Source organism: Thunnus maccoyii, chromosome 7 (genome assembly GCF_910596095.1).
Source record: "Thunnus maccoyii chromosome 7, fThuMac1.1, whole genome shotgun sequence".
Classification (NCBI taxonomy): Eukaryota; Metazoa; Chordata; class Actinopteri; order Scombriformes; family Scombridae; genus Thunnus; species Thunnus maccoyii.
In genome coordinates this window covers 17,574,895-17,601,218 of record NC_056539.1, presented here as the reverse complement: position 1 = coordinate 17,601,218, position 26,324 = coordinate 17,574,895, and the positions used below count along the sequence as shown (strand labels likewise).

Genomic DNA, 26,324 nt, shown 5'->3' with positions numbered 1-26,324 from the left:
ACCACCAGTCTTGATCAACCGAAATAAGCCTCTTTCAGCTTCCCACAGGTTTAACCTCACTGTGGGTCTTATCTGTGTTGGGCTCAACCCAAAGCTGCCCTGGAAAGAAACCACCCTTAGTGGTACAGTGGGAGTTGAAAACACTACACCACAGCCTTTTCTCAAACCTACCAACAACTATCCTCAGCACCCATGTAACATAAGATCGAAAATGAAACCCACTTGATAATAAGAAAATATCTTGATTTTTTTGTTTTGTTTTGTTTTGTTTTTACAATCTCTAGTGGCTAAATCACAAACTCTAAACTATGAAGGTATGAAGCCACAACATGAATGTGCTCCATTTATAGTGGAAATGTTCTGTGCAGACACTGTATGTTGGTGCATTTTCTTAATTTCACTGCTATGTAATATGACAACTTCATCACCAACAACTGCTCCTTTCATTTTACAGCCTGTAGTCTTCATTCTCTGGAGTCTCCTCTCAGATCAGTGTTGTTCATGTTGCATTAGATTGGTATTGTCTAAAATATCAAAATATCATGTAAGTCCCTGTCTACTCAGAAATGTGTTTTGCTTATTGTTACTTCAGTTGGATGTTTGAGCTTCACTATGCAGAATAATGTAGTTTGTAGTTTGACACTAAAAGGCTGTTTTCATATTCATCTGCTGAGAGGGGAAAGTTTTGTTGTGCTCACTAAAAATCTGTCCAGTACGCAACTTACACAAGTGTGATGGAAAAACGTAAAGCCTTGTGCACATACACTGAGAACAGACTTCACAGTGAAGTAGGAGACATCTTGTGTCAAGCAGTTAAACTTCTGAAATGAGCAATGTTTGCATATTCATTGATTTGTTTGATTTCAATGAGGGAGAAAGAGATGTAATTTTATTTTAATGATGTAAATGGACCCTTTATGTGGGAAAACCATATTCGACACATATTGTTATTGCAAGCAAGTATTTTTATATATCTCACCATATGTCTGGAGAGGGATAGTTAATGATATGACAAGAAAAAAATATAATTGAGTAAGTGCTATCAAACATTTTATCAGTCTTATTAAATATCTGTCATATATACTAAGAGCAAACATTAAAGAAGTCATGGTTGTGGTTTAAAAGAGGAGAATGACTTAAGTTCCTTTCACACTCATCATCACATTTCAATAAGTGAGACGGTCTGACTGCTGTCTCTCTAATGCAAGACTGAATGTTTCATAGTACATCATCTATAAAGAGCTACACAGCCAGTTCAGAGAGAAAAAGACATTCATTTACTAGTACTTCAACTACTTGGTGTGTTCAGTAGCTGATGTTTATACTGTGAAAACACAAAACTGAATTGAAAAACATTACTAATAGGTAAAAAAAACAAAAAACAATTGCATTTAGTTTCATAATAATGTCATCTTGATATAACTGCACAAAGTTTGGATTTATTTAGCTGAGAACGTTCAAAATGCATCTGCAGTTAAGGTAGCCTGATATAAACAGAAGCCATACGGCCCTCGTTCACAACCCCATCTCTCTTTGACAGGAGTACAACTGAGAAAAGTGGGCGACTGCTCCAGGTTCACTGTGTGTCATTTGGTTTGATTAATTTAATTAATAGCAAATTTGTTTGTAACATGCACCACTAAATTATTACATCAACTGAAATCTTAAGAGTACTTTTTATCAGAAGTTGAGGCCCTGACTTGTAGAGGGGCCATGTGTCAAAATCTAGTTTTAAGACCTTCCTAAACAACATAACACTTTGAACCTGGAGCCAGATGCTCCAGAGCAAATATACTGATATTATGGAGCTGCAATGTGTAGGGTGCTGTGTGCGCTGTACATGACTGGTACTTACAGACAACATACAGTACAGTATACAGCGCATAAAGGGAGGAGGAGGAGCAGCAGTAGCAGGTTAATGTGGATAATTTGCTTGAGAATCATCAAGTTGTAAAAAAAGAATCAGACACAACATACTTATCTTTTGTACTGATCTAATGTTATAGTGAATAGTTAAATACTGTCATGCACAAATATACAAATATTATACAAATATGTAAATATTATAAATGTTACAGGGGTTAAGTGGCTTCCCATCATCTCCACACTATTTTGGTTTTATTCTAAGTAGTTGATGTTCTGTTATCTTTTCTAACATACTTTCCCATTTTTGATATCTGATTTTTGTATTTTTTGTCAAACACGGTCCATATTTTCATGTGATAATAAACAACAGCATTACAAGATTTGCCTGATTTGCCTGTTTGCCTTGCAGATATGTACATATGCTATAAATATGTAAATATGCTTACAAACTGAGTGATTTGGACAATGATGTGTAATTAAACAACTAATTAATCAATGGACAAATCAAATGATACCTATGTGGAAAAACAGTATCAGTGAATAAATCAATTTTAAAAAAGACATGACTATTTTAGACTATTTTAGACTAGACAGACTATTTCATCTAAAATCTAAAGATTAAAAAGAAAATTGCAAAAATATATAATTATTAGAAAAAAATAATATACATATGAATTACAATATGAATTCCTAAATATAATAACTGTTGGCCTATAATTATTTTATTATTTGCATGTTTGCATCCATATATCTTTGTAATGATGCAACACTGCAGAGCCACTAAATTAGTGTTTGTATGATTAAAATGTATTTCAGATTTGAAACTAAAACTTTGTAACTAAAATATTAAACAACAACTTATGGACAACTTACTTTATAATGAGAATTTATGTGAATGTTCGTTACAATCACTAAGCATGATTTGGTGAATGAAAGGTAAGATGGCTGCTCTTTTTTGTTATGCAAGCATTGGACAAAAGGCAAAGAAACACCCTGATCACACAACCATGCCCCCGTTGGAATATTATTCTTTATGGTTTTTATTGATGGTTAATTTATATTTAAATGTATGATGTATTTACAGCAATAAATATACAGTTTGAAACAAGGCTGTGGATGACAGCTGAAGTTTGATGATTCATTTTAAATTAAAATTTAATTTATCAACCTGATCTATTGTTTGCCTTTTCTGTTTTCTTCTTATGATTTACAAATAACATTATTAATCAAAATTTGGATTACAGGTCGCTATTGTATGATGTACCCAGAATTATTAGGTCCCAGAAGATTAAAAAAATATATATTTTGAACAAAGTAAACATTTTCTGTCAGTACATATTGTGCCGTAACGGTCACTCTTATTTCACAGTTGAAACACTGTCAAGAACAGATGTGCTAAAATGTCGTGTCATCGGAGGTCACCCTGACCACAACAAATAAAGTGAGCAAACAGCCATAGTCATTGTGCCCTCCTGTGTAAACTTTGAAACTGCATTTCAAAAATATGATGGAGAGATGCCACAGACCATCATGGCCAATATAAAATGAATTAATGGCACCTTGATGAATATAGAAAGACAAACATTAACTACCTAGAGTACATTACATATGAATATGAAGAATTACAAAAGTGCAATAACCATACCTTCTGTTCAATAAATGAAGGTCTTGTTATTCATTTTTCCTTTTATCAAAGCTTTTGGGTCTTATAACCCTTGGGTCCTACAAAAAATGTTTTTTTTAAGGTTTAAAAAAAAGATTTTACACAGCTTGACTACTTTTTTTCTGATAAATTGGCAGCTTTTTACTTGTTTTGTATGTCAAATAATAACCAAATATAGCAAATAATAAGAGCACATACAGCAACTGCCACAAATATATATATACGTAATATATTTATACAATATATTTTCAACCAACATAATGATTGTGGTGGGAAAACACAATTTTCTTCGAATGTATTGTTGTAAAATTAACTGTGAGACAGAGCAAACATTTTGAAACTGATACTTAACTTTGACTTGTCATATCTGAGGAAAACAAGGTCAGGTGGCCTTAACTTTCCATCCACTGATACACACCCTCCCCAAACCCAAACCATAAGCAAGCCCAAACATTCCAGGGTTCACACCATACCTTCATGACATCCCTGTTGGACTTTGTCTGCACAAATTTCCATTAAAAAGGCTGCGTGTGACTGCAGTCACTCACAACCCTATCAGCCATGAGAGTGGTTGTGCTTGCCCTGACTCTGGCCCTTGTGGGTGAGTAAGATTTCTACTTCTGTGAGCGTGTTTCACATTTTAAAATTACTGTAGCACTTGTATTTTGATGTCTTCAAATGACACATTTGAGATTTTTTAATGAAGAAAAAGTTGAATGTTGTTTATCACAGCACAGCAGCAAACACTTGGTATAGTTGGGTTCTAGTTACTTAAACTTGTATATTGTAACTTCATTGGTATTACCTGTCTGTTTTTATTAACACCAGGATTACCAGTATGTCATTTTATACTGCTAGTAAATGTTTTTTTCAGCACTGAAAGGATATTTTGGGTTAAATCATTTTAAATAGCTTAAACTGTGCAAAGAGAATCACTTCATCTCATTAAACATTATTTAGACCAAAATGGAAATTATTACATTACTTTTTGGCACCTGTAGCAGACAACATACTGTATATCTGTTGTATAGTTGATGCTTTTGAATTTTATATTGTATCCAAACATACACAGACTTAACTGGTTGACCTTTACGGTGCTCCTGTTATTAAGAGCCACATTATGACCTGAGAGTTCGCTGTATTAATTATAAGGTATAATGTAATGTAATGTAAAGACTTGGGCTGTTGGAAGGGCTTTAAAAATATCATCTGACAAAGACTGAGAAGGCAATCTACACTATGAGGGGAAAAAAAGTCTCATAGATAAACTGCTGCAACAATATCAGGATCAGATTAACAGCTGTATTCTGTACACTGGATATGCTACATTTAGATAAATGCACAGTATTTTGTCAGTAATAGATGTTTACTGGAAATAAGATTATAAGTTCATCTCCAAAAAAACAAAAACAAAAAACATTTCACATTTTTGCTCGTATCTATTTATTTCTTTTTAGGGTATTTTTAGGGTATTTAACAGTTTGGCCATTTACTTGCAGGATTATTAATTTCTTTTTTCATTTCATTTTAGCTGGTCATCCACAAAATTTTGGTAAGTATTATAATCCTAAAGGACAGTTTCCATTTTTCTAAACAACAGATGGAAATCCATAAGTAATTGGACACACAATAATGAAACATTTACCACAGCTAAAGTTAAACAAAGGTTAATTGTCCTAGAGAAACACATTTGTTTTCTTAAATTATAGTTCATACTATTCATAAATTACTCAAATAGCTTTTGGGACATGGGTGAATATTTCTCACTGAGTGAAATTGTTCTTACAGCTCCTGATTTTGCTGCTGGTAAGACATACGTGTACAAGTATGAAGCACTGCTCCTGGGCGGTCTGCCAGAGGAAGGCTTGGCAAGAGCCGGCCTCAAAATCAGCAGCAAAGTTCTCATCAGTAACACAGCCCAGAACATATTCATGTTGAAGGTAAAGATCAAAATTATGTGCAAGCAACACTGTTTTTACTTTTTAATTGCAAACTGTAATGCGATTAATATTCTTATTATTACACTCTAGCTTGCGGAACCTGAACTCTATGAGTACAGTGGCATTTGGCCGAAGGATCCTGTAATCCCAGCAACCAAGCTGACTGCAGCCCTAGCACCTCAGCTCATGACTCCCATCAAGTTTGAGTATACCAATGGTGTTGTCGGAAAAATGTTTGCCCCTGAGGGAATCCCAGTAATGGTGCTGAACATCTACAGAGGTATCCTGAATGTCCTTCAGCTAAACATCAAGAAAACACAGAATGTCTACGAGTTGCAGGAGGTTAGTCAGAGATCCTACAGATTTGATTATAAATCCAATACAGAAAGTTGAATCTCCCCAATAACAATATGCTTTGCTCATTAGGCTGGAGCTCAGGGTGTGTGCAAGACCCTCTATGCCATCACCGAAGACGACAAGGCTGAACGCATCCTTATGACAAAGACCAGGGATCTGAACCACTGTCAGGAGAAGGTCATGAAGGACATGGGGTTGGCATACACTCAGTCATGTCCAAAATGCCAGCAGGTAAATTCAAATCCATTTTTTGTCATGTACATATCTATTAAAGTGGAAAACGTTGCATGACGAAGCAACTATGTCATTTGTCTTAACAGGATTCAAAGAACCTCAGAGGAGCTACAGGATACAACTACATCTTGAAGCCAGTTGCTAATGGCATCCTGATCTTGGAGGCAGCCGTCAATGAGCTGATTCAGTTCTCACCTTTCACTGAGATGAACGGAGCTGCTCAGATGCAGACCAAGTATGTCAATAGATACTGAGAATGTAAAAATGGCAGTGTTTGGATTTAATGAAGCTGCAGATTAATCATTTTTCCCATGACTTTCAAGGCAATCCCTGGTCTTCCTTGAGGTTCAGAGGGCCCCTATTGTACCCATCCAAGCAGAGTATCTTCACCGTGGATCTCTCAAGTATGAGTTTTCCACCGAACTGCTTCAGACACCCATTCAGCTCATTAAGATCACCAATGCACAGGCCCAGGTATCCTTTCAGACTGGTTTAAGAGATCAGTGAAGTCCCATATAAACATCTGTGAATCTCTACCATATTTTATGATTTCCTGTCATTCCTGTGTAGATTGCGGAGATTCTGAATCATCTAATCACCCACAATGTGGAGAAAGTCCATGAGGATGCCCCTCTGAAGTTTTTGGAGCTTATTCAAATTCTTCGTGCAGCCCGCTTTGAAGACCTGGAGATGCTCTGGAGCCAATACAGGAACAAACCTGCCTACAGGTGACTTTTAGTGTTTGAACATTTGAAAGAAGATGTAAAAATAACATGTATACAGGATCACTTACTCATTTTTTGTTTTTAAGACAGTGGATCTTGGATGCCATTCCTGTCATTGGAACTCCTGCTGCTCTGAGATTCATCAAGGAGAAATTCCTGGCTGAGCAACTGACTGTTGCTGAAACAGCTCAGGCTTTGATTGCATCTATTCACATGGTGACAGCAAACACTGAGACCATCAAGCAGATTGAGGTGAGTAAACCCCAAAGAAGGTTACTTTGACAGTAACAAGAGTGGAAATATGAAACATTTCTGATTTTTCTAGGCCCTGGCAGTCAACAACAAAATAGTGGAGAATCCAGTTCTGCGTGAGATCGTCCTCCTTGGATATGGTACCATGATTTCCAAATACTGTGTTGAGAAGGCTGTCTGCCCTGCTGGACTCATCAAGGTGAAATACTCTTGTTCTTTTCATATTATTTCAAGTTCTTTTGCACATTTCTAGATGAGAATATGGAGATTATATTGTTTCAATTTCCCCAACAGCCCATCCAGGACCTTCTTGCAGAGGCTGTTGCTAAGGATGACACCCAGGAAATCATCCTGCTTTTGAAGGTTTTGGGTAATGCTGGCCATCCTACTAGCCTTAAGCCAATCACAAAGATCCTGCCCATACATGGCACTGCAGCTGCATCTCTTCCCATGAGAGTTCATGCTGATGCAATCATGGCCTTGAGGAACATCGCAAAGAAAGAGCCCAGAATGGTAAGTTCACATTACTGATGAGTATTTCAGACTATTCTAGTTTTCACAAAGAAATCCATACTGAGTGTGCTTTCCCACCTAAATTAGATCCAGGAATTGGCTCTTCAGCTCTACATGGACAAGGCTCTTCACCCAGAGCTTCGTATGCTTTCATGCATCCTACTGTTTGAGACAAGACCTCCAATGGGTTTGGTGACAACTCTTGCCAACATTGTGAAGACAGAGGAGAATCTGCAGGTTGCAAGCTTCACTTATTCTCACATGAAGTCCCTGACCAGGAGCACTGCTGCTATCCATGCTTCAGTGTAAGAGCCCTGTCTGATCCCCATTCATCATTAAGTCTATCTATACGAACTCATGCCTGTGTACTCAGCTCTTTTATGGTTTTTATTACAGTGCTGCAGCTTGCAACGTCGCCATCAAAATCTTGAGCCCAAGACTGGACAGACTGAGCTTACGTTTCAGCAAAGCCATCCACATGGATATGTATAACAGTAAGGACAATGTCACATCTGGTTTAAGCTGCCTAAAGTTTCATTTTACCCGTAGCATCAACTAACTGCATCTCATCAAACTCTGTCAGGTCCCTTGATGCTTGGTGCTGCTGCCAGCACTTTCTACATCAATGATGCTGCCACCATTTTGCCCAAATCTATTGTGGCTAAGACCAGTGCCTACCTTGCTGGAGCTGCTGCTGATATTCTGGAGGTAAAGAAATAGAAAACATGGCCTCTAAGATATTCAGTTACCAGTTTGGGAAGTTTCAGTTTTAATATTGTTTTTTTTTTCCTAGGTTGGAATCAGAACTGAGGGACTCCAGGAGGCGCTTCTGAAAAACCCTGCACTTATTGACAATGCTGACAGGATCACCAAGATGAAGCGTGTCATTAAGGCTGTAAGCAATAAACATTACCTAGTCACAATTAATGGATAGAATATCATACAATGGCATCTGACTATACACAGCAGGCTATTGATAAGTTGGATTGTTTTCTCTTTCCACAGCTGTCTGAGTTGAGGTCTCTGCCCAAAAGCACACCTCTGGCCTCCATCTATGTCAAGTTCTTTGGGCAAGAAATTGCCTTTGCCAACATTGACAAAGCCATCATTGACCAGGCCATTGCGGTATGATTCAAAAGACAATATCTCAATCTCAAGACGAATATCACAACAAATTGCTTGTCAGGATTTTGCAAGACACAATAGTAAAGATACATTTTTCCCTTACAGCTCGCCACTGGACCATCCGCTCAGGCTTTTGGTAGGGACACTTTCAAGGCTCTGCTGTCTGGTGCTTCCTTCCACATTGCTAAGCCTCTGCTGGCTACTGAAGTGAGGCGCATCCTGCCTACTGCTGCTGGTCTTCCAATGGAGCTCAGTCTTTACACTGCTGCTGTGGCTGCTGCAGCTGTTCAAGGTGAGTAGAAGCTCCAAAGATCCACCTATCCCACTTCTATCTAGTTAACTTTATGCTAATCAAAAAATATGGTGACTCACTCTTAAAAGTACCTGGAAACAGCCACATAAACATACCACATACAGCCTTGATAAGTCTTGACTGAAAATACTTTAATATTTTAAAGCCTAATATTATCATCTTAACCAAATAAATGCAAACTCATAAAAGCAAGTGTTGATTTTTCACATTGCTTTGCCAAAGAAAAAAAGTGTTGTTTGGCTTTAATAAAAACAGACAGAAGCATTGGTGGGGCATGGCAAAAAATTTAATCTAACAGTGGTACCCATAGTGTTTAAAGTATCATGATACAAAGTGACACATGGGTATATTTTTGTTTTCTAAGTCAAGGCCACCACGACACCACCTCTGCCAGAAAACTTCCACCTCACTCACCTTCTGAAGACCGACATGCAGCTTGAGACTGAGATCAAACCAAGGTACATACAATGTCTGACACTTAAATTAAGGATCATCATAAAATATATTGTATCATAAAATAAAATGTGCATGTCATCCTCTTCTAGCATTGCTATGAACACATTTGCTGTGATGGGAATAAACACCGCTATCCTCCAGACTGCCCTGCTATCAAGAGCCAAGTTCAACTCCATTGTGCCTGCCAAAATCGCTGCAAGACTTAACATCAATGAGGGTCATTTTAAGATTGAGGCCCTGCCTGTTTCTGTGCCTGAGCACATTGCAGCTGTGCAGTGAGATAACCATTTCAATCTCAAGTTGTACTTCAAAATATCAACTTTCTGTCCAATCAAAGGTGTATCTTATTTAAAGCAAACATGATTCAGTTCTTTATCTTTCAACAGTGTTGAGACTTTTGCTGTGGCGAGAAATATTGAGGATCTTGCTGCTGAAAGAATCACTCCCATTATCCCTGCCAAAGTCTGGGAACCCATCTCAAGGGAGATTCTCACATCTAAGTTTGCTTCCTCTGCTTCTGCTAGCTGGGTGAGCTTTAAATAATGTCTTTTAAGATAGCTGCAGGAGTATCAACAATTACAATATAATTAATCTGTCTTTGTCTTAACAGTCAAAATCCTCAGAGATCCTTCACCAGGATGTGGTAGCTGACAAGCCAATTTTAAAACCCAAAGCAGCTCAGTTTGAGAAGAAGTATTGTGCTAAAACTTATGCCATTGGGCTGAAGAGCTGTTTGAAGATTGCCACTGAAAATGCTGCTTTTATGAGGGACATTGCCCTGTATAAACTGGCTGGAAAGCACACTGTTGCTCTTTCTTTGAAACCAAGTAAGTGTTGAGAACATAAAACTTGCATTTTGTAGAAGCAGTGTGCATAAATCAATTATTAATAGCATTATGTAATGACACTTTCAGTTGAAGGTGAAGTCATTGAGAGACTGGAGATGGAGGTTCAAGTTGGACCAAAGGCTGCAGAGAAGCTCATTAAACAGATTAATCTGAGCGAAGAAGAACTCGTTGCAGGAAGGCCCATCTTGATGAAGCTCAAGAAAATCCTGGCTCCTGGTCTGAGGAACGGCACCTTATCCTCCTCCTCTAGCTCCAGCAGCTCTCGTTCAAAGTCCTCTTCTGCCTTTTCCAGCTCCTCATCTCGAGTCAGTAGCAAGGCCATTGATGCAGTTGCTCAAGCCAGAAGTCTTCGCAGCAGCAGCAGCAGCAGCAGCAGCAGCAGCCATAGCAGCAGCCACAGCAGCAGCCGCAGCAGCAGCAGCAGCAGCAGCAGCCGCAGCAGCAGCCGCTCCTCCAAATCTGTGGGCAGGTCTTCCAGGTCCAGCTCCGCATCTAGCCTTGCATCTCTCTTCAGCTCTAGCTCTAGTTCCTCTCGCTCCAGTGCTCGTATCTCAAAGGTAAATTAATCAAGACTGTTTTGTGACTTTGTGAAGAACACTGAAATGTAATTTCTTTATATCACAGTAAGAGTGGAATCTAATTTTTTTTTTTTTTTTTAATTTTTCCTAACAGCAAGTGATTTATCGCCACAAGTTCCAGAAGAACCACAAGAGACAGGTAAGTTTAGATGGTGCTCTGAATAATGACAATATATTTTAGTTTGAACATATTAACTTGTGTTTCAGGATTTCATGATAGTTTTTATCTTTCACATATTACTGTTGCAGGCTTTCACCTCTCAACGCACCTCAGCCGCAGTTTCCAAGAGCAGAAGCAGTGCCTCAAGCTTTGAGGCCATCTACAGCAAGGTGAAACTTGGTCATCTTAAATATAAAAACTCCTCCCCTCAAATCTTCTTTTCACTGATGGGTTTGTGGGTGTACTCCTAATTAATTAACCCTTATTGTTCCCACAGAACAAATTCCTAGGCAATGAAGTTGCTCCTAGCTTTGCCATCATCTTCCGGGCTGTCAGAGCTGACCACAAGGTGCATGGTTTCGAACTCTCCGCCTACTTGGACAGGTCTACCGCAAGACTTCAGATTATTCTGGCTGCCTTGGCACCTGATAACAACTGGAAGTTCTGTGCTGACGGAGTTGTGCTTAGCAAGCACAAAGTCACAGTAAGAGAGAGTCTTGCTTATATCATAGATCTTTGTTCATAACCTAAAAAGGCTATCCTTGAAATCAGCTGCATCTCATCTACTGTGTCTTAATAGGCCAAAATTGCCTGGGGAGCAGAATGCAAGCAATACGACACCATGATCACAGCTGAGACGGGTCTTCTTGGTCCAAGCCCTGCAGCTCGCTTCAGAGTGGCCTGGAATGAACTACCTTCTGCATTTAAACGCTATGCAAAGAGGTATGCAAGATTATTCACACTGTCCTAAGTCTGCTCATAAAATGTAGACTATGTAAAATGTTTGATGTTGGTTGGGAAATTCTTTCACAGGGCCTATGACTACATCCCTGCCTCAACGTGGGCTGGCTTGATTAAAGGAAAGGATGAAAACAGCGTGAAGCAGCTGTCACTTACAGTGGTTGCAACATCTGACAAAACCCTTGACCTCATTTGGAAAACACCAACAGTATGAATAATCAACAGTTTTCTAAAAATATGATTTCATATTTGTTTTAAAATAAATTTTCTGATCATTGTGAATTGTTCTGTCTACAGCGTACTGTCTATAAGCTGGCTTTGCATCTTCCCATTGCTCTGCCACTTGAAGAAGTCAAAGGTCTCACCCCCTTTGATGACCTTGCTGATAAAGCCCACTACTTGTTCGCCAAGGCTAACGCAGGTAGCAACGCATTTCATATTATTATTTCATATGAAATGCACTCGCAGTTATTCTTTAACTGTGAGACAAGGATTAAGTTATTCAATTTTCCTTACCAGCTGAATGTAGCTTCGCCAGAGACACACTGACCACATTCAACAACAGGAGATACAAGAACGAGATGCCCTTGTCTTGCTACCAAGTTCTGGCACAGGATTGCACCGAGGAGCTGAAATTCATTGTCTTGCTGAAGAAGGATCACATTGAACAGAACCATATCAATGTGAAAATTGCTGACATGTGAGTGTTCATTAAAAACAAGAAAGAAACTGTTTTTCATCCACAAGTTGACAAAACTAAATTGTCATTTCTGTACTTTAAGTGATATTGACCTGCACCCGAAAAACACTGATGTGATTGTGAAGATTAATGGAAGAGAAATACCCATCAACAACCTGCCATACCAGCATCCCACCGGTTTCTATACTCATTCATTACACCCTTAAAATCAGCGACAACTACAAATCTCAATACCCCAAAGTTGTTTCTATTTAATTTTAACAGCAACATTTACCTTTATTCTTAATACTTGCTTCAAATAGGCCTGATAAAGTTAGTGTTGAGTAACTTGTGCTGTGTGTATTATATTTAAATTCACTTACAGTAAATCTTGAATTATAATATGAAACTGCTTTTTCTTACAGCTAAAATTCAGATCAGACCAAAGGGTGAGGGCATCTCCATCTTTGCTCCAAGCCATGGACTTCACGAAGTCTACTTTGACAGGAACACATGGAAGGTAAAAACAACATGAATTATGAATAATTTAAAAATAGGAATAAATGAAAATTATGTCACCTCAAAAAGATTTTTAACAGTCATTTCATTCTGAGCAACTCCAGCCTTAAAACTGTGGGAAGTCTAAGTCAAGCTGAGAGTCTAGTCTAATAAGTTTTACGGATATATTCCATATTTTGTAATGTCCTATGTAATCTTGCCATGCAGGTTAAAGTTGTGGACTGGATGAAGGGACAGACCTGTGGTCTCTGTGGAAAGGCTGACGGGGAGGTCAAACAGGAGTACCGCACACCCAACGGACGCCTGACCAAGAATGCAGTCAGCTACGCTCATTCCTGGGTGCTGCCAGCTGAGAGCTGCCGGGACACCACTGGTGAGACATTAAGTTTATCATGAAATTATTTTTACAGCAGCATCACTTTTATCAGACAAATGTCCACCTCTGTCTCCCAGTTTGATGTCACACAGATCTTTTAAACTGACTCATCTACACCTTTCTCTTACAGAGTGCCGGCTGAAGCACGAATCTGTGCAGCTGCAGAAACAGATAAATCTCCACGGCCAGGAGTCCAGCTGCTACTCTGTTGAGCCTGTGCTGCGCTGCCTGCCTGGCTGCTTCCCTGTAAAGACCACATCAGTGACTGTTGGATTCCACTGCATGTCTGCCGGTGAGTCTGCAAGAAATCACAACTGGTGCAAAGGACAAAATTGCTCTAAAATTGTTTCTAATTGCTCTGCTCTCTTTACTTGTGCAGACTCTGCTCTGAATCACCCTGAGAGTCTGAGCAGCATCTATGATAACAGTGTGGACCTGAGGGAAACTGCAGAAGCCCACCTAGCCTGCAGCTGCACTGCTCAGTGTGCTTAATAACACTTCCTCTGTCACTCACTTGTGTCCTGTATGTTTTGAATGTAATTTTAAAAAAACTGCATCTCAATTTTTTTTTTCCTGGAATATCATATCATATCTGATCCAGATGCTTTAATGCATATTGGTGGTGAAGTATTACAGTAATGTTAAGACACTGTATGAACAACAGAAGCTGCTTCCTTTACTCAAGCAGTTTGGGAAAGGTTTCCTTTTATGCAACAAAATGATGTGTGAAAGGGACAAAGCTAGAGGAAATCATCACTCATGACACCCAAAACATTTAAGAGAATTTACTCCCTGAGTTGAGTATTTTGTAAATTTCAATTGATTTTAATATTTCCAGTCACTTGTAGATTGCTGACAAAATGGAGAAAAAGTTTTGTTGACATAAAACATTTTCTGCTAGCATTGTGTTGAGTACTGTCATTTTTCATGATAATGTGCTTTAATGGGTCAAAAAAACAAAATGACTGTTGTACAATATCCATGGCAGAAAGTAATAGAAACATTGATCAATATAAATATTTGCCAATATTGCAAGACAGTTCAGCTCCAAAACACACAGGAGCCCGACTGTCTAGTCACAAAAGCAAATGACAAAGCAATTTATTACAGCACTTACCTCTAAACTTGAAATCCCTGTTGAATTGCTGCTTCAGTGTGGTTTACGTCTGTGGACTCCATTTAAAATAGTTGACAGTTACAGGCCATCATAGCTCAACAGGAAGGGACAGGTGAAGGGGCTCTGTTGATCAGTAATTTGTTTCCAACAGAGGCCAATAAATGCCAATTTTACAAGAAATTTGTGTTACAAGAAAGTATAATCAATGTTTCAAGAATATATTTCAAGAATATAGGATTTTCTAGAATACATCATGTCACATTTCAGTTGTAAGAACTATTCTGATCTGTTAATATAAAGCCACAATAACAAAAACATGAATTAAAAAAAAAAGAAAAAGGAATTTACATTCGTAGAGTGTTATGCTACACATTATGAACTAAATAAACTAACTGCAACAGCACCCACTACTAATGTAACTGCAACTTTTACGAGATCTCAATTTTGTGTGTCAGCCACATTTCAATATTGAACTATAGAAGCATACTTCATGTTATACCAGGTTTCTTATTGCATTCAGTGAAATAGCAGCATTAATTCTACAGTCTACAATAGTGCGCCAAATGACAAGTTTAACATGATAACATAACTTGAAAAGGTGTGATATAAACGCCAACATTTAAGCAATTTTAGGTGCAAGAGTAACCGATAAACAGAGCCAAGCAACTTCTCATTACCGGGATACGTGATTTTTTTTTGTTGCACACCAACATTGCCAAAATCCTTGACATGAGATGAGACTGCCAAAAACACTTACAGTACCACATAAATAAATAATTTATCACATAATCTAAAAATAAAACTGTATGATAATAAAAAACAATTAAATTACAATTTTTCTCTCAGTCACTCAATACACAGAACACCAGCAGCTGACCAGAACTTGTTTGGCTTCGACTGTTAACAGTTATTTAATCATTTCACAATCTATCTTCAAGTGTTTGGCATTTACCTTTCAGGTGTATTACTGTAATACCACAAATCATCCATAATTGATGGACATTCCCATTAATCTTGATTCAAATGCTGAAAGTTTTTGGATTCATATAGAGCTGTTTTTTCCCCATGTGAGTATGCTGTGGTCTTCACTGTCACTCCACTGTTCGTGCTGCTGCACTGGAACGTTTCCATTACAAAAGATGCTTAGTTCTTCAATATGTTCAGTCTTTGTCTTTGGTTTTGTTGAGCTGGAAGTCACATTTACCAGACAATTAGGGACGCACAATAGCAGCATTCATTTAGAGGTATAATCATGATTTTTTTTTTTAGATCATCTGTTCAGAAACAGATATTTTACCTGTTTTCTGGGATAAGGCAAAGTGAGCGATACAGGTCGGCTGTGGACGATGATGTGAGGGGGACACATCTGGGCGAGGGGGAGGATGTGTCAGACGGGCATTTGACAAGCTTTTCTGGAGCCGACGCTGTACTCCGCTCTGATGCAGCTGCAAAGATGAGGAAACATTGTTAACCCTAATCAGGAAATTGACTTATTGATTGCTATAAATGAAGAAAATGCAGCTGGGAAAAAGAGAGAAGGATATAAACCTGTAACTCAAATATAAATATATAGAATATATAGATATAATCTAAATAAATAATTAGAGTACAAAGTTAAACACGGTTATACTGCATCACAGGACTGTGACCAGCACATTGTTCAGTCTACTGATTACCTATTACTATCATTCAGTCTATTGACTAGCGTTAAAATTCAACAACCAACCAGATTCTAATGTCAAGAAACAACAATACATCTAAGTGAAGGACAAGACACTCACATATTTGAAAGGCACTTTTTGACTTTGACATCTTAGGTTTCTTTGAGTCAGCAAATGGACTCAAGTTTAGGAACTGGTGTTTGAGCCACATTGCACGATCCTCTTCGAAGGCCTTCCTCTGCAGGTTTAACCAGATATAAGTCAAAACTACTCAGAGCAGCTAAATTCAGCACAAAGATATGAGCCAGTCATTTTGGCACGTAACTTTCTTGAATTCTACTTTAAACTAATTTTTGGAGAGGTTTGGGTTTAAATCACCTCATGGCTCAGTCTGATGGCTGCTTCAGTGAAGTTACTCCTCTCCCTCTCGAAGTTCTTTCTCTGTTCCTCTAGGGTCTTCCACTCCTCTCTGAGGCGATCTTTCTCCTGCAGCATGAAGCAGTCATTCAGCAGTGATGCTGTCTCATCACATGGAGAGCTCAGCTGCTGCTACAATAAGAGAAACAACAGGTATGGTTGGTTCGCATCTCAGACTCTGTGTTTGGTAAATGTCTAAAAACAGATCGTAAACACTGATAAGAATTAAAGCTATTCAATTTGAATCCCAAAAACGTCAATCCAATCTTACCTGCAGGAGATGCTGTTGTGTTTGGATAAAGTCTTTGCACTGCTGGATCTCCAGCTTTAGTTTGTCCATCTCCTCATCGTGAGTCTCTCGGGAAACGGCATCAGTGTTTATACTTTCACCCATCTGTGCCAAAGATGCTGAAAAAACAACCCAGAAAATCCAATTTTTACAACAGTATTTATATCCATCTTCTATGTATTGCTGCTAAAAGGAAGTAAACCCAGTCTGTAATGTTATTGGAAAATGATTCTGTCCACACATTAGTTTCCATACAACATTTGATTATAGTAACAATTTCATCCAACATATTACGGTTTAATTGTTTCAGTTGTTTCCAGACTGATGGCTTAAGTAAATAATGTTGCATCATTTGGTTGTCTTGATATTTTCTCTGAAGTTCAACAAGCTTCCTCATTCTTCTGTCTTCAGGAAAAAATTAAGACACTTCTTTCAAGTGTTTTTTTCCAAAATCCCCTGAAATGAAATCCTCATGTGACAAAAAGTCACATTCCTTCATGTATTGAAGTCAAACAGTGACTGCGTGATGCGTGATGACTACCTTGGCTGTCCAGTCTTTCGACGTGGCTCTTGAGTCGTCTCCACTGGAGGCGGATACTGTTAGTCAGCTTCTCCCGGGCGTGAACACAGAATAGCTCTACGCTTTCCTTACTGGAATCAAACACTTCCTCTTCCTCCTCTGAGTCAGCCTGACAGAACAATGACAATATTTGTCTATTGTTAACACATCTGGCAAACATATCTAAAAGAATAAATACTAAGGCATGGAGACGATTATCAGCTGTCAGTCAAGTGTTATAAATTTTAGCTGAGGTTATCATGTTTGTGTGCTTAATTAACCACCGTACAATCAATGTTTTTAGGATCTTTTCCACCTAATTTGGTTGTTCAAATACTGGAAGCAAAAAGGAAAAAAATGTCTGATAACCCCTGATGAGAGATAAATTAGTCTACATGCAGTATATTAAGAAACATAAATTGATGAATACTGTTAAGAAAGAGAAAAAAAGCCAACTTGTCCAACCTGTATGACACCATCTTCATGTTTGTCCCCCTTCAGAGTTGGCTTCCTTGAACTCAGTATGGACACCATGTCTTTTTTCATCTGCTGCAACACTTTCCTCAACTCTGCGTTCTCAAGCACCAGCTCCCTCTGTCGGTTGTCATAGTCACTCAGCAGAGTCTTATACATCTCCCCCTCATGCCTTAGGATGAGAGAGACAATTCAGAAATTACAACCTGACATACGTAACATTTTTACAGGAAAGTTATCATCCAGGATTCAACAGTGCAGACATGTTTGAAGCCTACATTCCTGTCATGCAGAAATGCAGAAAAAAATGAAAGGGGCTGATATGAAACTTGTCTAAGATTCAAAAGTGAGATGACCACTTTTGAAGTATTTTCTTTCTGATCATGCCGTTCATTTCTTTATTCTTGCATTTCTTTATTTACAAAATTACTATATGTTTCTTTTAAAACAAAATTCATAGAGCTATACCAACTAGACAAACAGCCATAAGAAGTGAACCTTACTTTGCCTCTGTCTTTTCAGTTTTCCAAAGGCTTCTCTTCCCATCAGCTCTTCCAATGTTGTTTAATACATCAATGGCTGAAAGCAAAAAAACAAATGTAGAAAATAAGAAGAGTCTACAGGGCATGTACATTTTTTCATCTTGTGTATAAACAGGTTGGTTTAATTTAAAAATGTTAAAAGTTGGTGCAAAGAGGAAGGCTTTTCCATTTAACCTTGTTTCTTCTCCTTTTTGTCAACCAGGAGTTGATTCAGTCGTTCCTTCAGTTTGTTAAATTCTCTTTCTTTCCTTTTCATCTCGTGATTATACTGGCTGGCACGGCTTGCAATTATGTTCTGAAGTTTTTGCACCTGGCAAAAGGGGTGACAAAACAGGTTGTTACTGTTACCTTCCCCTGAGACAAAAAGAGCTTTCTGTGAACTCATTCTTTGTGGTCTGTGGCTGAAATGCTTGACAAAGTACCTCTTCTTTTTCATTTTTCAGGCAGTTCTGCAAGCTCTTTACTTTCAGCTGTAGCTGTCGTTCTCTCTCAAGTAGTCCGGTGTTTTCCCTTTTAGAAAGTTCAAGCTGCTCCTACGATACCAAAGTAACAAAGAAAGAGTGAGCAAAAGATTTTGTAAATGAATGACTAATTTTTTATGCTGGAATGAACGTAATCAAATACAAGTGAATGCAGTTTACAGTATTGACAGAAGTAGCACAACTCTATAGACCTTCTTTCAGTACCAGTTATGGCAGTAAATATTACTAAAGGCAATGTTATCTGAATTTTTTATATAAATAAAGAATTTTTCCAAAGGAGATATTTGCACATCCAATCATATCAGATGCAGGTACATTGGAAAGTATCGCTTCAGTCTTGAGACAAGAAGATGTGATAATGTGACAGATTGTGCACATGTCACTGTCAATTTTTGAGACACTCCCACAGGAGAATAAGTGACCCACATCTGTGCACACAGAATAGGCGGAGTAATATCTATTTAAGATCATTGTTGTAAGAATTGTTTAATACTCTTGACGAAGGTCAAGAGGGACCGAAACGTTGGTATGATCAATAAATCCTGATGCTGAGCAAGAGTAGAGTGCAGAATCTTCTTTTCTCAAGACGGATTTAGATACAGAATAAATACAGAGAAATCACTGGATTAAAGAATTACTGTACCTTTAGCCTGGTGCTGGTGAGTTGCAGGCAGTCCAAATTGCTGTTTGACTTAAGCTGCTCCACTTCCATGTTTTCCAAGGTGCGGAGGCCCCTGCGGTGCAGCTGAATCAGGTCATACATGCAATTTAGCACAGCCACAACATTAAATTCTGAGCTGCCGCTCGACTCTGTCCAAACTGGTGGGAGACCAAGAGATGACACCTCCTGTAAAAGCGGGAGGAAAGAAAGAAAGGAAAAAGATATGGAGCACTAGATCAGCTTCCCTTATCAAACATGATTTCTCTGTAATTTTTTTGCGTCACTGTTGTCTGAGGGTAGGTTTAAACTACATACATCCTAAACACAGAAAAATGCAGGAAAACAAGCATTTTAACCAGGTTTTTAAAAAGATGTTTTAATAACGTAGCCTTTAAATTGCACATGTCCACATGCATTTACATACGAATAACTGTGCTAATACTACATCAAAGACATGTATGAGGTTACCAACCTGACTGATGTGTAATAGACATTCTTGCACGTTGTGCTCTGTGCAGAAGGTACTGAGCGTGTAGGAGTTCTTTCGCAGCGACAGCGATGATTGGCTGAACTGCCTCAAGGGGGCTGTTCTACATTCAACAGAGCTGCGGCGAATGTCCTTGACTTCTGTGGAAAAAATGTCTGTCAAATGCATAGAGTCCATAGGCCTACACTAATTCACTGTACAAAATGGTGTTCTGTCCCATCAGAAGTGGCATGTAAATAACTGAGCAAGACTTGAGCTAAAAAAGTTAAGTGATTTTTTTCAAATGAAATGTTACAGAAATTGAGGTTACTAGCGGAACACAAACTATGAATAGCATCCATCAGTTATTTGTGTCAGTGTAACCTGTTTCTTACACACAAGACATGAAACAGAGCACAAGACAGAGGTCAACATTGAACACAGTAACCTACATAAAGCCAAAGTCATGTTTAAGAATATTGTTCAGTTTGCTCCTCTTTCTGAGACATGTTAAGGTGTTGTGTGCTTCAATTAAGTTAATAGATTTTAAGTTTTGTTTAAAAAAGGCCGAGTACAACAAGAAAGTGTTGAACATGTTTCATTTGTAGTGCTCAAAAGGTTTGAAAATCAAAACTCACCCAGCGAGGACTCCGGCATTGTTGCAGTGCAGCCTTCAGGCTACGTGTCTAGATCATGTACTACATGTGCAGGATACACAAATCTCGCCACAAGATCCACCTACGCAGTCTGCTCCTGAAATAGAGGGTCAGATTAGCAGCGCCTATTCAACATAGTCTGGATTAGAAGGTAATGGGAGTACACACGCAGCGCTGAGGGGTGGAAACACAAAGCAACCAAAACAACGGAGAGTTGAGAGAGTGAGGATTGCAGATTCATGAGGGCCGACTTATTAATTTATCACAGGCAACAAGCTAAACAGTGATCACATAGTGTATTCACAGCCATCATGTAGATTCTTTAACATCTTTTATTAAAATGTATGTTAATGGAGAGTCTTTTACAAGGTGAATTATGATTATTTTAATGTTGTATAATGTCAATTATTGAGACAATATACAATTATTGTCAGTATAGTCATTGCAGGCTGAGCACTTCACAGGTTACAAGTTGGGACCACGCCAGCATCTTATCTCAATGCTCTTATCATCAGCTGATCAGACTAATCCCTGACAGACAGTATGGTGGTTTGTCTGCAGAGAAACACAATCAGAAACATGGACCAACACCTGCTTTTTGTCCTGTAGGAATAATACCTGTGCTATCAAGAAATAGACAGACCGTATACAGATATTACCTAAAAATTTATATTGAAAATACTTCATCTCATTTCAGCAGGCAGAGGAAGAGAAGAAGCTGCATTTCAAATTTGATTATTTTAGAAATATCTCGCTATCTTATGAAGAACATTTTGTGAACTGCATGCATTTTAGCCAAAAGAAGGCTGTGACTCATTAACTAAAGAGACCTACCTTTTGGTTTCAGTGATACTTAATCAGTCTGGTGAGACAGATGGCAAGCCTACCACCGGAAAGCTTAACAAGTCTACACCCAGCTAAGACTCAACAAGTGTTAACCTTCAGTCATTAGTCAGACTTCAATTCAGAAATAATATAAAATCTCCCATATGGATACAGGAGGAAAGAGGAGAAGAAAAGACCTGTTAGTAACAATGGGGATGATCTGATCTTTGCTAATTACTTAAATACAGTCTATGCTAGGTTACATCAAATTTCTACACTGAATGTAACTTAATTAGGCAACAACTTGACCGTGTCCAGCACTTGGTCATAACAGCTGAGGAGGTTTGTAGAACCTTTAAAAAGATTAATCCAAGAAAGGCAGCTGGTCCTGACAGGATCAGAGGTAGGGTTCTGAGGCAGTGCAGGAACAACTTAGCCCTGAGTCTGGACAGCTTTTTCAAATGTCACTTGATGCACAGCAGAGCATGTAAAACTTAGCTCATAGTGCCGGTTCCAAAAATGTCAAAACCATCTGTTTTAAATGATTATCGACCAGTTGCTCTAGAATCAGTTGTAATGAAGAGCCTTGAGAGGATTGTTTTAAACCATGTCCTCAGGGAAGCGCAACATGAACTTGACCCCATACAATTAGCATATAGGAATGGGAGGAGTATGGATGATGCTCTGTGCTGCATTGGGCTTGGGCGGTATCAAGGTATTACGGTACACCAGGGTATTTAGAAATCCCAAAGGTATGATTTTCACTACCATCAAGTTGTTCCTCTTTCCATTAAACTGATACGGAGATGCTGTATTGAGGTGATGTATTGTAGTGCACAGCACGTGCCACAAGAGGTCAGTCTTTACTGGTGGAACAGGCAGCTAAGCTGAGAGAAATGGCGACTGCAAGCGGAGGGGATAACGTTACAGGACTAGTAAAAAAGAAAAATGTCTCTGCCCCTGTTTGGGATTTTTTTGGGTTTAGTCTCAATGATAAAGGTGAGCCAACCTTCTACCAACTACAAAAGCAGTTTATTAGCCACATTATTTTATTCAACTGCGAGTCTGCCACCACCACCCGCACATCATCTCCGTTCAGCCCACTAATGTAATGTGTCACTATCCGCCACAGCTACAAGTGTCCTCCAGCAAGAATCTATGGAAGAAGGGCACTGATTTCCTATCTATTCATTATTCTACTGGCCATAAGTATTTCAACCCAGCAAGACTTGTCCATGTAGGCTAATTGCATAATACACACACAGCATTGTAGGCTAGACAATGTCATACATGCTACAATGACGTCTATCATCAGCAGCTCAACATTTTTTTTCTTTCTTTTTTCACAAATACCATCATATTCCATATACTCTGGTGAAATGTCAGGACGGTTTGAAGGTAGGAAAAAATACATATCGCGCAAGCCTATGCTGCATAATATTTATTGTCATCTTGATCGTTTCAAACTATCAGACCCCATATTTTGATGGAGAGATTACTGCAGTTAGGAGTAAATAGTAACATCATCAGATGGGTAGAGTCCTTTGTGACTGACTGATTACAGTGTGTCAGAGTAAATGGAGCAGTGTCTTCTTCTATTACTACTAATACTGGGGCTCCACAAGGGAGCACTATTTCCCCAGTTTTATTTACCCTCTATACAAGATATTTAAGATGATGAAGAAACCAGCTACTGGGTGTGGGTAGATCAGTTTGTTGGTTGGTGCAGGTCCAATTTTCTTCATTTGAACACCAAGAAAACTAAAGAAATCATCTTTGATCTTAGGAATGGTAACAACACCTACCAACAAATGATTATTGATGGGGAGGGTATTGAAGTCGTAGATGACCACAATTATTTAGGAACAATAATAGATGCTAAACTGTCATGGTAATCTAACACAGATGTTATTTATAAGAAGGGTCTGAAGCATCTATATTTCATGCGTAAACTGAGACAGTTTAGAGCAGACAAGGATATATTGGTCCTCTTCTATCGTTCCTTTGTGGAGAGCATTTGAACTTTTTTTTCCATTGCCTGGTACTTTTCATTGTCAGTGAATAATAAAAACAAGTTGCATAAGATAGTCAATATATCCAGAAAGATTGCTGGACAACAGCAGAATTGCTTGACGATGACCTGTGAGTCCTGAGTGGTGAGGAGAGGGCAGGCCATTAATACAGATGTATTACATCCCCTATTTAGCGTATACGAGCCATTACCATCAGGCAGATGGTATAGGGTGCCATCTCTCCGAACCAACCTGGCTCGCAGATCATTCGTGCCTACCAGTATTGCAATGCTGAACAAACTGTAAAACAAAAATAATTCATAAAATATAGAGCATTTTGGTGATATGTTGTGTATAGGTCTGTGATTATGTCGAGGTGTTCTGTTGTTGTTTGTTTGTGCTGTTGTCGTTGTTGCAATTGTAGTTGTTTGTTTGGTAATCTGACGATTGCTGCACGGCATGTGATGAATTTCTGAAAGAACTAATAAATATCTTTCTATCAATTACAGCCTCCAAAATGGCTATAAAGGTAAATCAATGCCTCTCTAAGTCATTTTCCACAGAAACTGGACATTAAAGGATAGGTTCACAATGCATTTAAAGTTTATCTGAAGCTTATATGAGGCTTCAGCAGTCTGAGTTAGTCATCGAGTGAATATCTGCCACTTTTAAGTATCAAGTATAGTAACAAAAATAGGGACTCTGGCACTAAAAAGACTGTAACATTGAAAGATATCCATAATATCTTTAGATAAACTTTTAAATACATTTTTGCACAAAAGAAGGGCTGTGGACTTTGGCCCCCATCACCTACATTGTAAGTGTATTATGAAGAGTGATTAGAGCAAGAAAAACCTATTTCAGTGTTTATTTGGCCACTTGACCATTGTTTTAAGACAGACTTGAAAAATTGTGAACCCATCCTTTAAAGCCTTCACGAGGCCAGAGCTTAAGCTATTGCAAAACTGTTGTATGAGATTGCATTACTTTAAAAGGTCTTTATTTCTATACAGTGCATTTGAGTGCACTTGGAAACAGAATGTAACGTTAAAGTACCTTTAAAGTGTGCTCAAACTGACATTTCAACAACTCGGTCATTGCTAGGACTAACGAGGAAACGCTGAAACACTTTACTACACTACTTCTAGCTAACAGTCAAGCATGCGAGACAAACGCAATAGCCTGGAACAAGTCTATGTTATGTCAACAATTTGTTAGATAACGCAATGTAACGACAACTACTGTAGCTTTAGCTAACTCCAGGACGGCGTTCAACCATCACAAATCATGTTTTGATAAAACCAAACAAGGCAACGGTTGTGCGTGTCTTTTAAAAAGCAGTCGGTGTCGAAGTAACGTTACCCACCGAGTGCTCCCACCCCCAAACAAACTGACATTGAACGCTCGGCTGGCTGCATTATTAGCCAAACAAGTTCACTATTTACGAGAACAGACGTTTCAAATGTTTACTTCGTGAAGAAGCAAATAACAAAATGTTTTGAGAACTTACGTAACGTTACAGTTTGTAATATTTTCCAAACTGCTTTTCGCCTCACGGATGCAGCTCCTGAGCCATGTCTGTCCGAAATGACAGTACACACGACTGCACGCAAACTAAACAGCACGCTAATTGGCTGACTCGTTGTCTAGCAACCAAAGACGGCTCCATATGATTGGCTCTTGACCGTAGTGCACTTTAAGTGTTCTCAACGGCAATTAATATTTAAATTCCCTTTTTAAATGATGCTAACGTTATTGTTTAAAGCCCTCTGGCAAATAAGGAGAAAATTAAAGTATTTGTCTTTATTATATTCCAAAATTACTTTGTGACATATTTTTAAATTCTGTGTTACTTTTTATATTATGACCATAAGTCTAAGATTAGAATCAAATAGCCTAAGAAGAAAATTATTGTCTTCAGATAAACGAGCCAAAGACACTTTTAAAGGACGTGTTCACAATTTTTTTAAGTCTGTCTTAAAACAACAGTCTGGTGCAAAAATTAACATTGAAATAGATTTTTCTTGCTGTAATCATTCCTCCTGTTTATACTGGCTATTAGAAGACCCCTTCATAATGTTCTTACAATGTAAGTGATGGGGAGCCAAAATCCACAAGCCTCCTTCTGTGCAAAAATGCATTTAAAAGTTTATCTGAAGTGAACATGAAGCTTCAGCTATCCAAATAAATATAATCAAGTAGATATCTTTCAACTTTACAGTCTTTTTAGTGCCAAAGTCCCTCTTTTTATTACTATACTTCCACCACAGCTCAATAGGGAAACACTGTCCTGGGAAACACAGAGAGGGAATTTGATGCTAAAAAAGATTATAAATATGGTAGATATCCTTTTGATATGACTCAGACTCAACTCAGACTGCTGAAGCATCATATAAGCCTCAGATAAACTTTTAAATGCATTTTTGCACAAAATGACTGTGTGGACACACTGTGGATTTTGGCCTACATCATTTACATTGACAGCATATTTGAAGGGGATCTTTTAATAGCCAGTATGAACAGGAGGAATGATTACAGCGAGGAAAACCTCTTTCAGTGTCCGTATGGACACCTGACTGTTGTTTTAGGATAGACTTGAAAAAATGTGAACCTATCCTTTAAATGTGTAAGGAGCAGCATTTCAAAATGTCATTATGCAGTGAATATAATATACTCTATTTCCCTCAATATCTTCTGCATTTGTAACCAGATAAATACCAAGAATGCTCAAAATCATAACTTTAAGGTGCCTTTAATGCAAGTTTACACAAACACTGAATAGAAGAGCAACACAATGAAATAACTCATGTAAATATTA

General features: G+C 38.3%; 2 protein-coding genes across 3 annotated transcripts; one reads left to right on the top strand and one right to left on the bottom strand.

Moving 5' to 3' along the window:
- The first annotated feature begins 4,903 nt into the window (after window positions 1-4,903).
- On the top strand, window positions 4,904-14,469 carry LOC121900073 (vitellogenin-1-like). Its single transcript, XM_042416004.1, is given in 31 exon segments — window positions 4,904-5,469; window positions 5,560-5,811; window positions 5,896-6,057; window positions 6,147-6,295; window positions 6,384-6,788; window positions 6,872-7,037; window positions 7,111-7,236; window positions 7,332-7,550; window positions 7,638-7,855; window positions 7,947-8,044; window positions 8,134-8,258; window positions 8,344-8,445; window positions 8,556-8,675; window positions 8,781-8,967; window positions 9,353-9,446; window positions 9,534-9,719; window positions 9,831-9,972; window positions 10,055-10,271; window positions 10,359-10,849; window positions 10,965-11,009; window positions 11,120-11,200; window positions 11,308-11,514; window positions 11,611-11,753; window positions 11,844-11,979; window positions 12,069-12,192; window positions 12,291-12,471; window positions 12,554-12,648; window positions 12,876-12,970; window positions 13,177-13,342; window positions 13,476-13,637; window positions 13,725-14,469. Coding segments are annotated over 31 exon segments (5,199 nt in total). The 5' UTR covers window positions 4,904-5,277; the 3' UTR covers window positions 13,838-14,469.
- Window positions 14,470-14,659: 190 nt separating this feature from the next.
- On the bottom strand, window positions 14,660-25,115 carry LOC121900065 (afadin- and alpha-actinin-binding protein-like). Of its 2 annotated transcripts, none has more exons than XM_042415989.1 (14): window positions 25,017-25,115; window positions 20,652-20,766; window positions 20,020-20,174; window positions 19,530-19,733; window positions 18,827-18,937; window positions 18,579-18,714; window positions 18,366-18,441; window positions 17,854-18,034; window positions 17,371-17,518; window positions 16,812-16,948; window positions 16,502-16,672; window positions 16,244-16,361; window positions 15,760-15,907; window positions 14,660-15,649 (listed from the first exon to the last, which is right to left on the bottom strand). In XM_042415989.1, the coding sequence occupies exons 2-14, from the start codon at window positions 20,668-20,670 to the stop codon at window positions 15,505-15,507; spliced, it is 1,749 nt and encodes a 582-aa protein (XP_042271923.1). In that variant the 5' UTR covers window positions 20,671-20,766; window positions 25,017-25,115; the 3' UTR covers window positions 14,660-15,504. The 2 variants fall into 2 exon arrangements, with proteins under 2 accessions (XP_042271923.1, XP_042271925.1); XM_042415991.1 differs by having other exon boundaries at window positions 20,020-20,171.
- Between the last annotated feature and the right edge of the window lie 1,209 nt (window positions 25,116-26,324).

Excerpts from the sequence above, each read along its gene's own strand:
- LOC121900065 (XM_042415989.1), bottom strand. Across the intron at positions 17,519-17,853 it reads ATGAAGATGGTGTCATACAG|GCTGACTCAGAGGAGGAAGA; the intron begins GTTGGACAAGTT and ends TTGTTCTGTCAG. Across the intron at positions 15,650-15,759 it reads TGCCTTATCCCAGAAAACAG|CTCAACAAAACCAAAGACAA; the intron begins GTAAAATATCTG and ends TGTGACTTCCAG.